The sequence below is a fragment of the Mus caroli genome, unplaced genomic scaffold (assembly GCF_978045245.1).
Source record: "Mus caroli unplaced genomic scaffold, Mus_caroli_1 scaffold_7, whole genome shotgun sequence".
Classification (NCBI taxonomy): domain Eukaryota; kingdom Metazoa; phylum Chordata; class Mammalia; order Rodentia; family Muridae; genus Mus; species Mus caroli.
In genome coordinates, this window is record NW_028227262.1 from 92,783,439 (window position 1) to 92,803,586 (window position 20,148).

At 39.7% G+C, this 20,148-nt stretch overlaps 1 protein-coding gene across 4 annotated transcripts in view; it reads left to right on the top strand.

The window, feature by feature from the left end:
- Pde1c (phosphodiesterase 1C) overlaps positions 1–20,148 on the top strand; it is a 575,927-nt gene that overhangs the window by 548,199 nt on the left and 7,580 nt on the right. For 3 of the 4 annotated variants that reach the window (XM_085840594.1, XM_085840596.1, XM_029478710.2), the window contains one exon: positions 7,354–7,422. In XM_085840594.1, coding sequence (XP_085696720.1) covers positions 7,354–7,422 — 69 coding nt within the window. Of the gene's footprint in view, positions 1–7,353; positions 7,423–15,314; positions 15,465–20,148 lie in introns of those variants that run through there. The other variant, XM_029478709.2, reaches the window with a different exon arrangement.

Below are 20,148 nucleotides of genomic sequence, written 5' to 3' on the forward strand. Positions count from 1 at the left end.
TACAAAGAAAGAGAACTTGATGCCCTTTCTTTTAGGATATAAAAAGAAGACACAAGTGATCATTTGTTCTGAGACATCAGCCTACTACAAATGGCCAAGTAGAACACAACAATGTTGGTAGATACACTTAGCAACAATGGCCAGAAAGTTATGACTACTGTAAGAGCAGGCATTTATAATATGCTCAAACACATAGATTTAAAATGCCTACCATGTCAACATCCTTTGCCATCATGGCCTTTCTACACCCATGCTGCCCTGTGGGTTGTATTTATAACAGTACCATTCATGAGGATGATATTTGGACTCACAGGCACTTAAATCACTCTTTCCCCCTCAGGCTTGAGCTTGTGCCACCCATCTTTGTAGAAGGGAAATCATGAAATGGTTGAGTTCAGTCACAAATCATTGGGGTTTCTCATTAACCTCAGGCTGTCCTGTCTTAGGAATGTGTGTTCACCTTGTGGGTGGCAGCCTTGACTGTCACTTCCATCTCCATCCCATTTCCAGTCTCCTGAATAATTGGATTCATTGCCTTTTAGCTGAGGGAGCCAAGGACATTAATTTGAAATATCTGAAAGCTATTCGTTTGTCAAAAGACACCAGTCACATGAGTTGCCCTGGTGACATTTCTGCCCCGAGCTGACTGATTAGGTTGTTTACTCTCTAAACATTCACTGTAGATCAAGGACAATTTAATTCTTGGCTTTAAAATTTCCCTTTACAACCATGACATATTTCCATGTGCATATGTGCATTGCATTATTAGCACTGACAAGCATACACACACACACACACATACACAACACACTTCCCTTAGAATAAAACCCAAATACTAACATTATTACACTCCATTGTTTACAAAGCACATTTGCATGAGTATTGTTACCTGACCCTCAAAGTTTTATCCTGAAATAGATGTTTTTAAAGCTTAATAGTTGACAAAAAATGAAATAAAGTCTGTTTCAATGTACTTGCTTATTCTTTTGTATGTCTTGCCTACTTATAAAATATTTGAGAAGTCTAAAGACTCATAACTTGAATTATGAAATTTTCTCTTTAAATTAAGAAAGCAGAATAAAGGCTGGGAAGATGGCCCTCATGGTTGATAAAGTGTTCATCTTCAGAACATAATCACACCAGTTTCATTTCCAGAACCCACATTAAAGAAAAGCTGGGTGGTATAGCACTCAAAGGGTGAAGATAGGTGGAACTCTGGGCCTTGCTGGACAACCAGTCTACTGTATGTGTGTGAGGAGACACCATGACTAAGGTAACATTTTATAAGAGGAAGCAGCAATTTGTATTATAGATGGTAGTAGAGTTCATGACTATCGTGGCAGGAAGCAGACAGGTAGGGCCCTGGAGCAATAGCTCCATGCATACATACATACATGCACACATGAACCCACATATATATGTGGAAAGAATGAGAAGGGGCAGAGGGCAAAAAACAAAAAAAGAAAAAAGAAAAGGCAGAATCAGAGTGGAAGGATAAAGGGAAACTAATACCCCAGGAAATTGTCTTTATGTGGAAATGCAGGGCAAAGAGCCTCCCCAGTTCGCAGCAATAAGTCATAGGCCAGATCTGAGTTTTCTGAAAACCTAAAGCTACATGAGCAGAAATGACTTAAAATGACTTAAAAATAGCATCTGTGAGGTCAAAGCACATTGGTGGTTCAGAAGAAAGATGGCTCCTCTCTTCAACTCAAAACAGTCTCTTCACTGAGTATTCATTCACACTGGAAGTGCCAGGCCAAGCCCATCCCACCAATACCTCACTCCTAATTAAAGGGCTCAAATGTCTGCAGATGGCACTGTGACCCTCACTCTCCATAGGCTGACAAACACTGACAGAGTGAATATGGAGTCCCTGATGGAGCTGCCACAGGGAATCAAACATTCACTGTATGAACATGAGGGGTCATTCACATTCAAACCACAACATTTCATTCCCTGGCTCCCATAGGCTTGTAGCCATATAAAGCAAAGTGCACTTAGTCTGACTTCAAAAGTCCCCAGTCTTCCACAGTCTCAAGACTGTTTAAAAGTCTAAAAAGACCAAAGGCTCAAATCAAAAGGCTTAGATTCCAGCTCTGTTAACTGCAGCACAATTTTTCTTCTGGTGTTTGAAGCTCTCAGTAGACATCTCTCAGCTCTGGTATCTCCAACATCTTGGAGTCTCTTACACAATCAAGGCTTCACTTTCACAGTTTGAGGCCATGGCCTCTCCAGTCCTGCATGCAGGGGACTCCCTGCCACAAGCCTGCCCTCAGCTAGTGGCTTTCTTTAACTGCCTAGGAAGAGTCTACAACCTCTTTATTATTGCTTTCTTGACTCTATACTCAGAATCACATGGTTGGAATCTGCCCAGTTCTGCTTGTCTGGGATGGAACTTGGCCCCCTGCATGTATTTGCATAAGCTTTGATTTATTGGTACTTTTCTTTGTTGCATAAGCTCTCCTTTAATTCTCTGGACTCCTTATTAAAAGTTGGAAACTTGGTTGAGTGGGGTCTGCCCCTGAGAGCATCTCTCCCTTTACTCCATTTTGCACCAGACTTTCTTTAAGCTTTTCATCTCGTTGAACACAAAATTTATGTCCAACATTGAATTTCCTGGTGATCTTTTTCTCCTCGAACTCAGCATTTTGTATTTCTTTTTATTCTGTGAGCTCTTTTTCATTGTAGATCTGCATAAGAATGATCACTAAGAACCACAGGACAAAGACAAAGTGAATACTAGGCTATCTTAAAATCTACTCTGCTGAGGGATTTAATCTCAAAGTCTTCAAGAAGATTTTTAAGAGAAAGGGCAGAAAATAATCACATGCTTTGCCAAAATATCACAATGGTTTCTAGCCTTTAGCTAATATTGTTCCCATATGAAACTTCTTGAACTGGGCTTCCAGTATCCACATTGCTCTCAGCATTACTGCCTTCCAAGCTCCTACATGGATGGCCCATTAAGCCCTGCTTATAGCATTCAACTGCTTTTCTAGCCTGTCTTAAGATTTACATTGTTGTGGACAGACACCATGACCAAGGCAACTCATATAAGGACATCATTTAATTGGGGCTCTGTACTGGCTGGTTTTGTGTCAACTTGATACAAGCTGAAGTTATCACAGAGAAAGGAGCTTCAGTTCAGGAAATACCTTCTTGAGATTCAACTGTGGGTCATTTCCTCAAATAGTAATCAAGGGGGTAGGGCCCAGTGTGGTGGTGCCATCCCTAGGCTGGTAGTCTTGGGTTCTATAAGAGAGCAAGCTGAGCAAGCCAGAGGAAGCAAGCCAGTAAGTAACATCCCTCCCTGGCCTCTACATCAGCTCCTGCTTCCTGACCTGCTTGAGTTCCAGTTCTTACTTCCTTTGGTGATGAACAGCAATGGGAAGAGTAAGCTGAATAAACCCTTTCCTCCCCAACTTGCTTCTTGGTCATGATGTTTGTGCAGGAATACCCATCATATACTACCAAATAAAAGCACTAGTACCATGAATCGGTTATATCATTTGAATTGGTGGCTAAAGGGGTCTCATAGACACCTGAAACATAACAGGTTTTTGTAGAAACTATTGGTTACCCTCCACAACTTGATGATAAAACCTTGTTGACAAAGACACCAAATACTTATGTCACAGAACATGGAGCAATCAACCATAAGTTTCACCTCTACTGACAGCCATTCACAGTGATGGAAAGTGCTATCTATCCTGCTGGAGGAGAAAATTAATTACTAATCTCACCCACATATCTTATTCTGCAAGCTACAACAGTGCCCTGCCAGTGTTATGGGAATTCCACCACAGATAACCACTCAGACACAGTTTATAGCCAACTGAAAGTATTTATCCCAACCAACTGGGACTATACTCAGGTATACAGAACCTAAGTGTATCCCCAAGTATTTAGAGCAGGGGGCTTTTAAAGGCAAAAACCATTGTTTGGTATCTTATTCTGCAGCTTCAGGCAGAGATTTTGTAAAAACAAACAGTTTAACAGAAGCTAAGATAGTTAGCTGGAAATGGAGATTTGCAACCAAAAAATAGGTATTTTTATAGAGGCAAGATAAGTTAGCTGGGGCAGCTTGGCTGTGGGTTATTTGAGTGAAGAAAGTCAATTTTACATACAATTCTCCTATCAAGATCAAATTCTCGTTAAAGTGAAGTTGCCTCAGCAAGAGGAAAAGATGAAAGGAGCTATGCACTGTCTTGCTCTGTCATGCCTGCAGGATATGTCCATGGTGCAAGAACAGCATGAATGTCGTGAGTGTAACCAGCCAAGCCCACTTTATGAGATGGAACAAATACTTGACATTGTTAATGAAGCCAAAAACTTGAAATTAGATAGGGCATGAACCCTAGGCAAAAACTTGTAGGACCATGATGGCTCAGGACCATGGAGGAAGGGTCCTGGAGGCTTCAATCCTGGATATCCCAAATATGAGGACAGCAAGAGTTAGCTCCCTCCCCCTCCCAACCTGCCGACATAAAGCCAGCTGCCCCACCATCAAACCTATTACTCTGACAGTTATTGGGCTTCATTCCTTGTTTGACCTTATAAGGTATTCTCCTCCTTGACCCTATAGCCCCTGAGTATGTAGATAAAGCATCTTCTAATACCCCTGTCCAGGCCAATGGACAGGTCCACACAAACCTTGGCCCAGAGATCCTGGTCATCTTCCCAGGAGCATAAATACCATTTCACTATTCCATCCTCCCTCAAATAAACAAAACAGTCCCCCAAAGCTGTTCCCAGGTGTGGTTTTTGCCTGAACATTCATTGCTGATGGAGATCCTGTACTGCACCCACCTATACTGGATTAAAGGTCCCTCTCTCTACCCCAGCTTGGTGTACAACAAGCTAGATTGCCCAGGACAGGGTAGTAGACACTGGGCAGCAAAAACTAACTACTGCTATTCTGCTATGTGAACATAAAGCAACTCTTAAAGATACATTGTTGTACTTATATATTAGTGTGTTACTCAACCCTCATCAGAGAAACATCTTCTCACAGGCAATTAGCACAGAGTCTCACAGCTGGGCAATGTACAAAGTGAAAGACTTTGGATCACTTAACCCTAAATGGAATGTCTTAATCACACCTCCCCCATCAAGAAATCAATGTGGAAGAGATTGTAAAAGCCAGAGATTATGGACAACCTCAAGGGGAAAAATATCTTTAGACATAAAAAAAATAAAAATAAACTGATGCATGTTTGAACTCACAGAGATTGAGACACCATGCACAAGACCTGCACAAACTCAAGCCATACAAAATCTCCGCATAGAAAAGCATAAGTGGGCCAAGAGTGCTACCTCTAGGCTATTGATAGCTACTGGAAGAGGAAAAATCAGTTTTCTTCAGTGGAGTGACAAGGGGTGACAACCACACTCTAGGGCAAGCCTCATGCTCAAGAGTAGATAACCAATACAAATTGGACCCCATGATTCTTGTTTTGTTTTGTTCCTTTTTAGAGAGAGTGGAAGGGAGAAAGAGGGGGAGGGGAGGGAGAGACAGAAAGAGATGATGTTGGATGTGTGAGGATCTTGAGGGTGTTGAGGGAAGGGAAAGGAAACAGTCCCTGGTACTGTACAGAAGCTGTGCCTCTACACCTTGCAGAAGCTATGTCTCTGCACTATACCAGGAGGCTGTAGAGCAGGAAAACCTCACTTATTACCCACACAGCTCCAGTTCTGGGTTCATACTTCCTCTGATGCTGATCACTCTTGTTATCTTTACCTGGACCAAGATAACATGGTTTAATTCATTAGTACAACTTCTAGGCACCCCAGTTCTCTGCATATGACTTTACTAATAGTTTGAGTGTGGTGGTTTGAATGACAGTGGTGGTCCCCATTGGTTTAAATATGTGGTTTGTGAAAGACTTAGAAAGACTTATGAGATGTGGCCTTGGGGGAGGAGGTGTGTCCCTGTGGGGTGGGTTGTGGGTTTTAAAGACTTGTGTCATTCTCAGTGTTCCTTCTCTACTTCCTACTTGAGAATGGAGATGTGAATTCTCTGCTATTTCTGTTGTCATGTCTTTGTTCTACCATCATAGACTCCAATTGTCTGAAAACAAATGACAAATTAAATGCTTTCTTTCATAAGCTGCCTTAGTCATGCTGTTTTGTTAAGCAATAGGAAAGTAGCTAAGATATTGGGCAATTGCAGGAACTCATAACAGAAATAACATTAGCTTATGTATATTCTTTGCCTAATTTTTTTCTGAACACACATGGTGATACATGCCTGTAACTCAATTCTCAGGAGACTGAGATAGAAGAATTCTGAGGTCCAGTCTAGCATGGGTTACAAAGTGAAACACTGTATGGTTCAACCAAAAGAATTATCTTCACAACTCTTTGAAGGGATCATCATAAGTGTTGCTGCTGAGTTATGGTTTCCATGCTTCTTTCTCTTCAATATGGATGATAAAATGAAGTAACAAAAAAAATCTAAGCAAATAGTATTTATAACTATATAATATATGTGTATATAATTGTCTACATCACTTGATATTTTTATATATAAATATTTGTATGTGCGTGTTTAAGATGTATGTATGTGAGAAATGTGTTCCTTTAACGAACGGTTCTGTCTTCCTTTGTTTTGTTCCTTTGATTTGCTTCCTTTTTTTCTTTTTCATTTTTTAAATCTTATCCTGGAGGCTGTCTCTTCATTTCTTCATGACACATTCACCTGTTTAATATGAAGAAAGATACTGACTTTGCAAATGAAGTTAGCCACCATCTGCGGGAAGCTTGAGGACCCTGCTAACATAACATCGGTGGTTTCCTCAGTTTCTGAGTGCACTAACATACCCTACTTTGCCAGAAAACATAGACATAGTTGTTTACTCATTTCCTGGTGAAGATCTGAGAATCAGACAGATCCCATTCATGATCCAATTCCAGGAACAAGCTGTAGTTAAAACATATTTTAAATCCCTGATTGCTCAGTTCTAAATTCCAAACTTTTTATTTCCCAACTGCTGATTCCCACCCTACATACACATTATAACTTGGTGGAGCTTTAAACTATTATAGTCTCCACTCTAGAACACTGAAATTGGCATCTCTTGTAACTACATACTTATCAATAATCTCTACTAATACTGACGTGTCCTTCTCAAGAGCATTGGTACCGACCATGCCAAACTACTATGCAGAAATACTAAGTATAATCCCACAAAGGCACAAGCTGAACTTCTGGCTTCTCTGTGCCATAGAATACACACCTGTAACCTTGACCAGCCATCTTCTACATGGTATTTTCAGGTCCAGACATCTGTATCAGATGAACGTTTGCCAGTCCTGATTATACTTTCCTTATCTTCTCTTTCCTATTCATAGGTACAAAGAAGCGTTCTCATGGCTCACCTGCTCCAAGCACTAGTTCCACAAGTCGTATTACCTTGCCAGGTAGGTAAATGACATTGCCCTATTATCTCAGTGACCACACTCAACAGAAAGCACTAGTGTTTCAAGAGTTGGCAGCAGCATCTGTAGAAAAGCCTTTGTTCAAGTCCACCTTATCAGGGAGTGTTGTGTCTGTTGCTTTCACTTGTGAGTTTCTTCCAGATGTGACCATGTTGTTTCCCACACAATCTTCCACTCAGCAATGGACAGAGTGGAACTGTGATCTCTTTTGTGCAGACTATGAAGTATCTGCTTCTGAGAATCAGATAGTTCAGGAAAAATTAATGGGCAAAGAGAGATAGAGATAGGTAGACAGATAGAGATAGAGGCATGGCTAGGTGGGTAGATAGATAGATAGATAGATGACATATGGAAAGATAGATAGATAGATAGATAGATAGATAGATAGATAGATAGATAGATGACAGACAGATAGATAGATTAACTTTCAAACCTCATCTGTGCCCCTTTGTCTTGGAACTTTACTTTTCTCACCTACTTCATCTCTCTAAGGATTAGGACTGACAGCTCTAACCTTAGTACCCACTCATACACTGTGTGTGTGTGTACATATGGAAGGCACAGTGAAGGTCTACTATTACAAATATGAAAGTCAATATGATCCAGTTCCCTTCTAGAATCTCCTAGGAAAATATTCACCCATAATGCTCATATGTATGTTCAAGGAAGACTAATGCCTGCTCCTCTCCCTGTTAGTCTCTGTGGATAGTAGCTTGACATGGGTAGCCTCACACCCCTGTTACAAGCTTAACTATAGTAGGATTTGTTTTGAGAAAGAGACACTATAAAAGGTAAACATGGACATTATAACCTTTTTCATAATAATAAGAAAGAAAATATAGGAAGAAAAATGTTGTTTATTGCTAATGTTACACATTAACTAAGATCCCTTCTGCTTCCAGGTCTTATTACACATTTTTTTCTTGAATTAAATCTCTATCTTATATAGGATTTTGTTTTATCCATATTGAAATGTCTTCTACATGTTAGTAAATTAACAAATATCTTGGTAATTGGCTAATGTGTCAATGGTTATGTCAGTTTACTTATATATGTAATGATAACTTTTATTATTATACTCATGTTACATTCTTGTCTATAAATATTTGGAGTCTAAGCATGGAATGAGGGATATTCCTGGGTTAGAAATCCTGGCTTAAGAATGTGTAGATACTTAGATTCTTGTGAAGATTCCTTTTAATAATATTAATTTATCTCTTATTATAATTAATTAATTAATTGTACATTTTGTTGTCTTTTTGCCAATGCTGAATATTATGTTTTACAACTTACTACTTTGGTGGGAAAAATGACAACTCATCCTTATTTTGTTTGCCTTTGTCTTCTTAAAAATACCTTTACTAATGTGAAATTATCTTTTAGATTTCTGCCTTGGGGAATTACTATATTTCAACTATTGTGAGAAGCACTCTGAAATTAGGCTGGTTTGTAATTCATGGTATATGATAATTTGATTAACATTTTTTCTTGCTTGTAGGCAAAATAATAGCTCACTTCACAATGAGTAGCATTCTTGACAGTGAACCCTAATCCACATTGACCTAGAATTTCACTTTATGTTCTGTAGCTCTGTGCACAGGCCTGACCTGTGGATTCCATCATTGTCTGCTAAGGAGCCTTGAGTTTTCTCACTTCTGTGACTGCCTGAAACTAGTTTCCCTTGACTTATTTCTCTTTGCAGTTTTCTCCAAACCATCTGGGTAAAATTAATATTGTGTGGCACTGATTTTCTTCAAAGTGCTTTTACCTGTTAGTAGTTAGCTTTTTTCTACAGTGAAGTTCCTCTTTCTACTTTCTGATCCCCAGACTGCCAAGGTGATAAGCAGATGCCCATCAGTATCCACAAAGCTTCTGTGAGTGAGAGTTGTGGCTCCTTAGAAAGGACCCATCCTCAGTGTCTAGAAATTATCTTATCATGTGCCTGCTGTGATTATTGTGCACTTCAGAATTCTGAGCATCAGGAGGAAGCTAACATCACACCAGCAATGCCAGTGGAAAGTGATCATACCTGCATATTGGAAAGATAGCTCATTCTTAAGCCAGGGAGTATCCCAGAGGTCATCCTGGCTATCTACAAGAGTATGCAGACCTGATGTTGACCCACTTGCTGTGCTGAATACTGAGGTAGCTTGTTAGGCTTATATGGCTGATGAATCACCATGATGGAAGCCTTGTCTTTTTATCTGAGTTTGCCAGTCTAGGCTTGCCCATAGGTCTTACTTCCTAAGTTCTGGCCATCTCAAAAGCCTATGTGTCAAAATGCATGACTCAATTGCAGGTACTTTGTCTAACAGATGCCTCCAATTTGCTAATTTTAATCATCAGCTTTCTTCAACCCCTTCCTACTTCAAGAACTATTCATAGTTTCTCCTTCTTATTTAGATGGTGTTATGGCTACCTATTGAGATCTGGCTAGGTTCTTCTTAAGCTCCTTTAACTTTAAAGGAGCTGGTGATCATACCACAGCTATATTATAGAAAAATTTTTAACTATAACCAACAAACAGTAGTTTTAAAAAGCATGGATCATGCAGTCATTTAAATGGACCTAGCTGAAGAGTTTAAGATTTAGGCCTTATCACCATCCTCGAGGCTGAATTGAGTATGATCACACCAATCAGCTACAGGCTACTTGATTCAGTCATTAAGTGATGAAACTCTTCTTGTGAATTCTGGTCAGGATAACCTGAGATGTTCATTCCTTGGTATAGACTCCTCTGCTTCAAACACATGCAGAAATAGACAAAATAGGAAAATGAGCCTGGCACACCTTTAATCCAAGCACTTGGGAGGCAGAGGCAGATTTCTGAGTTCAAAGCCAGCCTGGTCTACAGAGTGAGTTCCAGGATAGCCAGGACTACACAGAGAAACCATGTCTCGAAAATATAAATAAAAAAAAAGAAGAATTAAAGTCTTGAAAGGCAGTGTAAGAGACAAACAGCTCTGGGAAGGAGAAACAAAAGGGACTTACACAAGGTTCACCACAGGACTGATGTTGTTGCAGGCCTGATATAATAGGGACCTAGTCAGAATATAAGACAGGGACAAGAAAGGTAAAATCTCAGCTGGTGGCCTTTGTTTGGAGCTACTGACCAATGGGCAAACAGTCATGTGCCTTCTTATCAGACAAGGCCAGCACTGGAAGTGAATTTCTAATCCTCCAACTATGACTTGGGGCTTTAGAAACAAAGCATCCTCATAAGCCCTTCCCTGGCAGAATATTTAAAGGATCAAATGAAAGTAACTACAAACCCTAGACAGGATGTAGAGCTATCATGGGGGGCAGGGCAGGCAAAATGGAAAGAAGCACAGAACACAAAACACAGGATTTGCAGTGATAACGTAAGAAGTGACAGGTAAATGGGGCCTTATCAAAATAATATACTTTGGGGCAACTCATATTACCAACTGTGTTTAAAGGCAAATTGAGCAATAGGAAAAATATCAGCAAATGATATGTTTGAGTAGGGGTTAGTTTCTAGAACTTACAGTGGACTTGAGAAGCTCAACAGTCAAAGCCCAAGAGCCAAGCTCACGAATGGACAAGGAGAAGAACAAGCAGCTTCTCACAGAACTTCAAATGACCAATGAATGTATAACTAGATGACCAACCAGCATCCTTAGTCAGGGAAATATAGTTCAAACTTGGTGGGATCTGACTTCAAATGAGGTGGATGGCAGGAAAAAAAGGCAAACAATGACATTTAAATAAAGATGAGGAGAAACTGGAATCCTTCCTCAGTGCTGGACAGTAACAGAGCCCTTTGGGAAATTTTTACAATTTGTTAAAAAGTTAAATGTATCCAAGTATTCTGGTGTATGCTGGTTGGCATATGTGGGGCAGAGTAAGAGGGATCAAGTTGGACAGCAACCCAGACTCAATAGCAAGTTCCAGCCAGCTTAGACTGCAATCAAATGACCCAGGAATTCTAGATTCGTATGCTAGAGAATTGAAAGCAATTTTCATAGGAAACTTTGTTATCACATATTCACAATAAAGTTTCCCATAGTAGTCCAATGTGGAAACCCATCTACATTCCCAGAAACTGAAAAATGTATTAACAAAATCTCGCATCTATTCCAAATGAATGAACTGCTGATACATTCTGAAGATCCTTGAGAACACTTCTCTCAGTAGAAGCCATACAAAAATCTATATGTCAGTGATTCTGTTTGTATGACATATTCCAAGAGACTTGACTTGGGTACTGATGCCATATGCTATGTAGAGAGAGGAGTATGGGGTAACTTTTCAAGGGCATGGGATTTGTGAGGTAGGGGATTAAACTCTCAGAATTTAGATGATTTTAATGATTGCATAACTCTGTGATTATATGAAAAACCACAAGACGCATATATAAAAAGGTGAATTCTATTGTACATAATTTACCAGTTGATTAAAAAATGAAAGCATAGGAGGTAAAGGACTGCACATGCCTCAGGAAAGACAGGCCAATGAGAAAGCCACATTCAACACCAGATCTTAATTCAAACAGACCTAAAATGACAACAGCAACAGCAACAACAGCCACAAAATGCATACTTAAAGACTTTGTAGGAGAGTTTCAAAACTGACCTCAAGGATGAGAAAACCTTAAATGCTATGGTTATTTCAGAAAAGGTACCAGTACCAGCTGCCAACCACCTGGCATCAAATTGTCACTGGCTACAGTCGATGTCAGAAGGCAATGAAGATATATGCTTTCCACATGCAGGAGGAAAACATTAGTACCCAGTGAAGGAGGGAAAAAAGGCTCCTTTAATCTTCATTCAGTGTGGACAGTTACAGGATGTGCTATTCTTAAGTCATTGCTGAAAGCATTGAGGGGCACATATCAGAAAGAAGGAAGGTAGAATGGCAGTACACATGTTGATAAGTGTGTAGGACTATAAAAATACTGTAGTAAAACAGGAAGGAGAAGCTATACATAAAGTCATTGCAGTGTGGAATTGGGAGTACTAATTTCTTCTTTCTCTGGGAAAAACTGAGAAATTTTGTGACTTTCTAACACAAAAGATCATCAGTGAAATAGTTAAAATATAATGTATAGTATTTTTATGAACTGAATTTTTGGGTCCTGCCCCAATTCCATGTGTTGGAGCCTAATCTACAATAGGATGGTAGGAAATGTGTAAAACTATCTTTTATTCTCCTGATGTAATTGTCATCTCAGAGGCTTACTGCCTCCATCTGGTGACCTAGGCTGAGTCCTGGAAGCTTCTAGCCTCCATACAATCTAATCTAGGCCTAGAATGTTTTCAGTCTCTTAGACTTGCTGCTAAATAAGGTCACCCCTTCCTACTTCTTTCTGGTCTATGGATGGCTGATTCAACTCAGCTGTTCTGGCTCCAGGCTGACTGATTCAATCTGTCTTCTTTCTTGGCCTCTGACTTTTTGCTCTGCTTGGTCTCAAACTAACTCTGGTAATTTGTTCTAATCTTCTGGTTCCCTTTCATTCTCTGGATGGTTCTGTCGTCACCTGTGTCTAGTTTGTTCTCTCTCTGCAGCCTATCTCTGTAAAACTTTCCCAGTAAAACTGCCTCCTCTCCTTTTCTTTCTCTGAATTCTTCTCTCTTAAGTAACCTCTTTATTCTCTGTCTTCTAGTAAAAACTGGGTATATTCTGTTCTGTCAAATCTTTCTTTGATTCTTCACTTTGTGTGCCTCTCAGTTAGACATCCCTTTCAAACGTGGATGCTTCCTTCTACAAACTAATTTTTCCTTGGTTGCTTGTGATTAAAAGTGTGTACTATAGGAGTGCCTATATCCCAGCCAGAGGAATTAAAGGTCTGTGCTAAGGCTGAGCCACACCACACTAGAAACAGGTTTTTCAGTAAACAGCACAATCTCATGGTTCACAGTGTGATCAAACATCCTGCAATAACATTGTTAGGTCACAAGGGTTGAACCAACATGGGTGGGCTAGGAGCTTTGAAACCATCCAATAAGAACGTAACAAGAAGTTTCAGTCCAAACTGAAGGCAGTGGGCCTTTACCTGGAACTCAGATCTTATAAGTCAAGGCTTTAAACCCATGAAAAGTCAGGGTTTTTTTTTTTTTTTTGTCTTGATAAGCCACCCAGCAGTCACTGTGGCACAGTAGCCTAAGATAGAACAGACATCCAAATGAAAAACTGATCAAGAAGGAAGTCAATAGACAGAGAAAAGAAAGGAAACAGCTAAGAATGCAGAATGGCAATTTCAACACAAACCTGAGTGTCAAAACAAGCCCCCAGATGTAGTTAGCAACCATTGCCTTCCACTTAAATTGACTTTTCAACTGCAGCAATGACCTAATTGGATCAGATCCATCCCACTTTTACATTTGTGTATTGGTATGCATTGGTACTATAGTCATATTCCATTTGTGTTTGGTAAAGGAAGCTCTATCCGAATACAGAGCTGGCTTTTTGGAGACCATCTATACATAAGTCTACTGTACAAATATGACACATGTTATTTAATCATTTTTCTGTAGTAATTATTTTCTAGTCTTGTTGCTACAAGACTGTTTATACATAGTATATTACATGATGTTGGGCAAGAAAAACAAGTCACTAAAAGGTAATAACCTCTAGAATGATTTTTCTTATTTTAAAACATAGAGAAATATTATCTTATGACTATAAATGTAATACCATGCACATATGCACAGGAATAAAGAAATTCTAGCTGATGGCTTTGGAGAGGTAAAGGGATGTGATGGAGAAGAAGTACTAAGTCCTACCTGTGTTTAAGCTCTTGTGTGGATAAAGTTAATGTTGGGTGTTTTCCTTTATCTCTTTCTACCTTACTTTTTGAGATAGGGTTTCTCACTGAACCTGGAACTTACTAACTGAGCTAGAAAAGCTAACCACCAAGCCCTAGACATCCCTTTGGAGGCATCCTTAGCACTAGGTTTACAAGAATAAACCACCACATCTTTCTTCACATTGATGCTAGTGGTCTGAACTCGAGTCTTCAGGCTTGTGCAGCCAGCACTTTACCCACTGACCACATTCCCAGCTCCCATTTTATCTCTTTAAAATGTTTAAAACATCGATTTCATTAAGCTGCATGGAGAGTATAGGTACTAATTTTGCTAGCTTGATTTTGGTATACTTTTCCATGTGTTTAAAAAAATGACTTTATGTAAAGCTATGGCTGTTTTGCAAAAATAATCGATCATTCATGTTGCTACTTTAACATGTGCTCTATGAACTTTGACATTTTTCTGTTCTAATCTTTGGATGTGGTTGGGATATGAGGGGATAGGTCTTTTGAGAAGCTCTGGAAGTTGTTTGTCAGAAGGCTACCGTGATCATTTCATTAAAGGACTATAAAGTTCTGCAGTTAACTAACAGGATCACCTTTCAGCTTCAGCACAAGAAAGCTGCTTGGGGTCATCATCTGGAACCCTTGCACATCTAAACCTGAATGGAACTTGCATTGGAAAGACTAGCACATACCGAAAGGATTTTCTTTCCCTAGAGCCTAATTTATTTGTTGTCCAGTGGCATTTTGAATGGCAATTTCATGGACTTTAGGGGTGGGGAACATCCATGGTGGAGAACTGGGTAACTGTTGGCTTTTGCCTGAAGTTTTACCACAACTATCAGCCATAACTGTCACCCATCCAAAGCAATGACTTCTGAGCAGCTTCCCAGGTGCCTCCTGAAGTGATCTTAGAGGAAAGGTACAGTACCTAGTCGTTGCTGATGCAGATATAGCTGACTGCTCCTTGCACAAACTGCAGCATGTACAATAGATGCAATAGATGTGGCTCTGCTTCTGAACTCTGCTGCCTGCTATAGAAAGAATTTCTGGGCCAAATGCTATCCATCTCCCAATAATATTGTTCTGTGTCCTGTTGCAGGAGACTACGGATAAAACATCATCCAGAAACTTTCTTGGAAGAAACCTGACCATCCCCAAGGTCTGAAGACAATGTGGAAAATTTATATTTCTTTTCCCCAAACAAAATCTACATGTATTGTAAGTTATTGAGTATTAAACTTCAGTTGGTGAGTTTTGCTCTCCCTAATCCAGCTTTTTAAAGACAAGTACTTTTATATGTATTTTAAACCTACAGACATAAGGGAAAATGCTGTTAATAACATATATTAAACCCTGATAATTTTCTGAGGACTTTGGCTGTAGCATCTTCTTTAACACTTCAGGTAACTGAGGCATGAACACGTTAATAGCTTGCCCAAAGTAATTATTGGCCACTGGCAAGCCTGTTCTCATTCCTGGGAGATTCAAGAAAAGGCTGGAGGTAACTTCTGCACACTTGGAGCCACCTTTTCATAAACTCACCTTATGTGGGGGGTTTAGATGATTTCTCCACCTGTGACTTTAAGGCCTTATATCTCTGGCATGAAGGATTCTTTCAAGTAAGTCCCAAAATGACCAATGACCTGGTTATGCAACTGACTTTCACTTGCAGTTTCCAGTGAGAGTTGGCCAATGTTGCTCACTTTCTGTGGACTGAATCAAGGCTTATATTTTATGCCTTTCTGTGGTGCCATAGCTGTACAGCTACTAATAATTTCTTGTTAGAAGCATCTGAAATGGTTTAGCACAGACATGGGCACACAGCTAACTGATTAGCCTCATGTTTCCATCTTGAATCTAAATAATAAAGTGAAAGAAACATCCACATGTTGATGAGAAAAACTAAGTGAAAGGCTTTCCACAATGCCACTTGTCCGTGTGGAGAACATGGACTTTGTGTGTGCCAGGACACACAACAGGAGAACATAAAAATATGAAATAAAATATGGTCATTTCCCTGAGGGAAGGTTTCTTTCCTTAAAGCAGAACAGGGTAATTGAAGGTTGCTGTTGCTTGAATATAGAAACAGTTGACTTTCCAGCCCCCTTCCCTTCACTTGTTTGTTAGGAGATGGGACTGAGGCCTATGCATCAGTGCCTTTCCCTGTTATAGCGAGACCTACAGATAGAAGCCAGGGTCGCAGCAACTGTGTAAGGCAATGGTTCACTGCAGCTGTAGACCTGAAGCTTGTGATGGGATGGACTCACTGGCATCTTTCTAATAAAAGTCATAGGCAGTGACTCTAGGTATGATGACATCGCAGGAGTAAGGGAGAAATGCTGGTTTCTGTTAACACCAACAACATTGTCAGCAAGTGCATAAAGTGAGTCATTTGTTTTTTAAAGGCAACACCTGTGAAGGTTACTGAGTGTGGCACACAGTAGTTTGTTCACTCATTTAAGCATTTCTCTGCACCAGCTACTATCAATATTGGTTACATCAGGGAATGCAAATGTGTGTGCACATTATCCCTACCCAGGGATGTAGACGTGGAGGACTGAAGAGGATATGGAATAAAGAAGTGCCTAAAACAAACAACCACACCCACAGAGAGTGACTCAAGCATTTCTAGGTCTCAGTGTCAGGAATGCAGGGTCTCAGGAATCAGGATGGGTCCTGTCATTTCATAGTCTCCCCACAATCTACTAATTACATGTAGATTAGAAGTCAGGACGAAGCTCCATCTCCTCACTGGCTGTCTGAGCATTCTTCCCATCAGTATCTCTAACATCTTTTTAGGTCCTTCTCAGAGTCATTGAGTGAACATCCATCTTTTTACTTGCTTAGTTCAAAATGTGTTTTTGGTAGTCTTCCTTGCTTAGAATACCACATAAATTTTGAAACGTGGTTTCCTTGAGAAGTTAAGTAGTATGTTATCTGACAAATGCAAAGAAATGCAAAGAAATAGAATCTCTTCATTGTGTGGTGAGATCATTCAGGTGTAAATTGTTTATAGAGAATTTGATAAATTTGCAATAGTGTTATAAGAAAATGAAGAGAAAAAGACTCCATGACAAAACATCCTGGTCTTCCATGCTCATTTATCATGTAATGATTGTCACCAAGTACCTACTTTGTATTCACTGCAAAGAACCAGCTTGTATATTCTCCCTGGTATACAACCTCTTGAAGTTTTCATAACATCCATGGAAAGAAGTTACCATTTCCCCACATCATAGTATAGTTGAAAAGAAAAAAAAATAGCCCTTCATGAGGAAACCCTTAGGATCTCAGATAGAGTAGTAATGACCCCAGTTCTTTGTGCCTTTAGGCCAATGTTTCTCCCATAATGCCACCCACTATTTCTAAGAGGAGAAACTCATGGGCTTTTCTGCAGTAGATCTCATCACAAAGTCTGTATCATGTAATGTTGATGAAGAGGGACAAGAACAGGTCTTTATGCATGAATCAGACCCAGTCATGTACCCCATAGATTTCTCTAACCCTAAATACTGCCATACACCACTTCACAATGGAGATTCATTCCCAGGGATATGTCATTAAGTGATTTCAGTGTGTGTACACCATGCAGAATTCTTACATAAACCTCAATGGTATAGCTTGATAACACACCTGGGCTATATGGAATATTCCACTTTATATGCAGCCCAAAGCATCATTATATGATGCATGACTGTATTATAGATGACTTTTTTCTTTCAAAATGAGCTCAGCCCATCTGTGGTTCTTAACCTTGGCTCAACATGAATATCACTAGATAGCTTCCCAGAATGCAGGCTTTCCATTTTCACCTCACAGAGCTCTTTGGTCTTTCTGGGGAAAAAGCAAAAGCTATAGACTATGTGTGGGCTTCTCATTTTCTTGAGGTAGTCTTTGGAAAGTCAAGACCTTTAAAAATGTCATCATTTTATTGTTTAATATGAAATACAATGTGAAGATTCAAAAATAAAGTGTCACTTTAGACAACTTCGTGTAATGTGTGTGGATGAAGAGTAATTTTCTGATTTGGCTAATATTGTAAAACCTATGTCTACAAAAGGTCAGGATACCTATGAGCCTGGCTTCAGGCTAATGCTTCCACATCTTGGGATGTATATAAGTTGAAAATTTGTAGAGGATACTACTACTGAATACTCCTGGCAATAACAAATCTGCCAGACAATTCCATATCTTCAACTCAGGAAATGCAGAAAAACTGCTAGGGAAGGAGCACTCCTTTAAATACCAGTGCTGACTGCTTTTGGACCCGTGGTTCTTTGCATTCTCTGTATTGACTTCTGAAGTGAGTGCCAATTCATTCCTAGTACTGAGATGAGAAGGAGAAACAAGGCTCTCATGTCACATGACTACAGGGCCAAAGCTGAATCTGTCTACCCTCTAAAGATGACAGAGCTGCAAATGAGATTGTGGAGATACAAATCAGGAATAATCCTGGAGAGATTAAGGTAGGAGGTCCTGCTCTCTGGAATTGTGGTGATGTAAAGACAGTAGAGGCTCAGTCTGCCCCACAGATTCTGCTCTGTGTGCTTGAACTAAACTTGGACACCACAGCCGTAGGTTTTTTGTTTTGTTTTGTTTTTTTGTTTTTTGTTTTTTTGGTTTTTTTTTTTTTTGTTTTTTTGGTTTTTTGCAGCTCTTCATGTGTGAAGCTCTTCATTGAAAGACAGGGGGGAACCAATAAGGACAATTTCACCTAAGGTCCCAAGCTTGCCTGGCATGGTGACTTGTTTCCACTGGCCCAAACTTGGAACACATGCCAGCATTCTAGCCTGTGGAGGGGAGGCACCAGAAGAAAACAGTTACTTCGGGGACCTCCATCAGGATCTCTTTGAGCCATACACACAGAAGACATGTGTTTTAAGAAGCATTATTATAGCTATACGGGGAGTACTGCAGAACTCAGCATATGCCACAGGAGTTATGTAGGTTCAGTGATACTTAAAGGGAATAGTTTTAACTTGGCATTTTAAGCCTGTTATAGCAATTATTAAAACTAAATTTGGTCCAACATACTAATCCATGTACCAGGAGGGTCTGAAGTCTGTTTGGATGTGAATCAAGGCTTCAGACTTCCTTCATCATAGTTGTGATATACATCTATTAAGCCTCAGTTTCCATACCTGGGTAAGGAGTAGCCCTAGTGCTTGCTTATTGCCAGGTGTGAACGGAGGCATGGACAAAGCTAAATCATATTACATTCTCAGCGTGGTACCTTGTACAGTTAGTAGACATTATATGTCAGTTATCATAATCATATCTGGATTCAACAGCTGTATAAATTTTATGTCTAAACAAATTTAATCTGTTTTCTGGACTAAAGAGTGTGCATTAGTTTATGAGAGGAGATAGGGGAAGGAAGGGAGGCAGGAGGAGAGGAGAGGAAAGGAAGAGAGGAGCGACAGAGAGAGACAGGGAGAGAGAGAGAGAGAGAGAGAGAGAGAGAGAGAGAGCGAGCAGAAGAGAAGAAAGCTATGGGCATTATTTGGGAGGAAGGAATTGTAGTATTTATGAAAATAATGAGGGCTAAATGAGAGTTGATGCTCCTGAAAGAGCATTGCTTTATGAAAATCAAAGATTATGTGTAATTGTAAAATAAAGAATAATAGGTAATGATGTATAGTTTCTGTTTTAAGTTTGTCTTTTTCTGGTTGTATTCAAAAGTGACCTCCAAATCAACACTGTGTGCAGGTGTGTAAGCCTGAGTCAAAATCTACATCAGCTGATACTATCGTTTTGTGCAAGTCATCTGCCATAAGAGGAGAAAGTACTATTTCAGTGTCCACTAGTGGAAGACATGTTAACCATGCTGATAAAACACATGGAAAGTGGGGTTCTGTTCCCTATTTGGTTCTTCTTTGCCCAGAGGAGACTGTACTATTGGGTTCAGCTGTAGTGAATGGCAGTTATTGAAA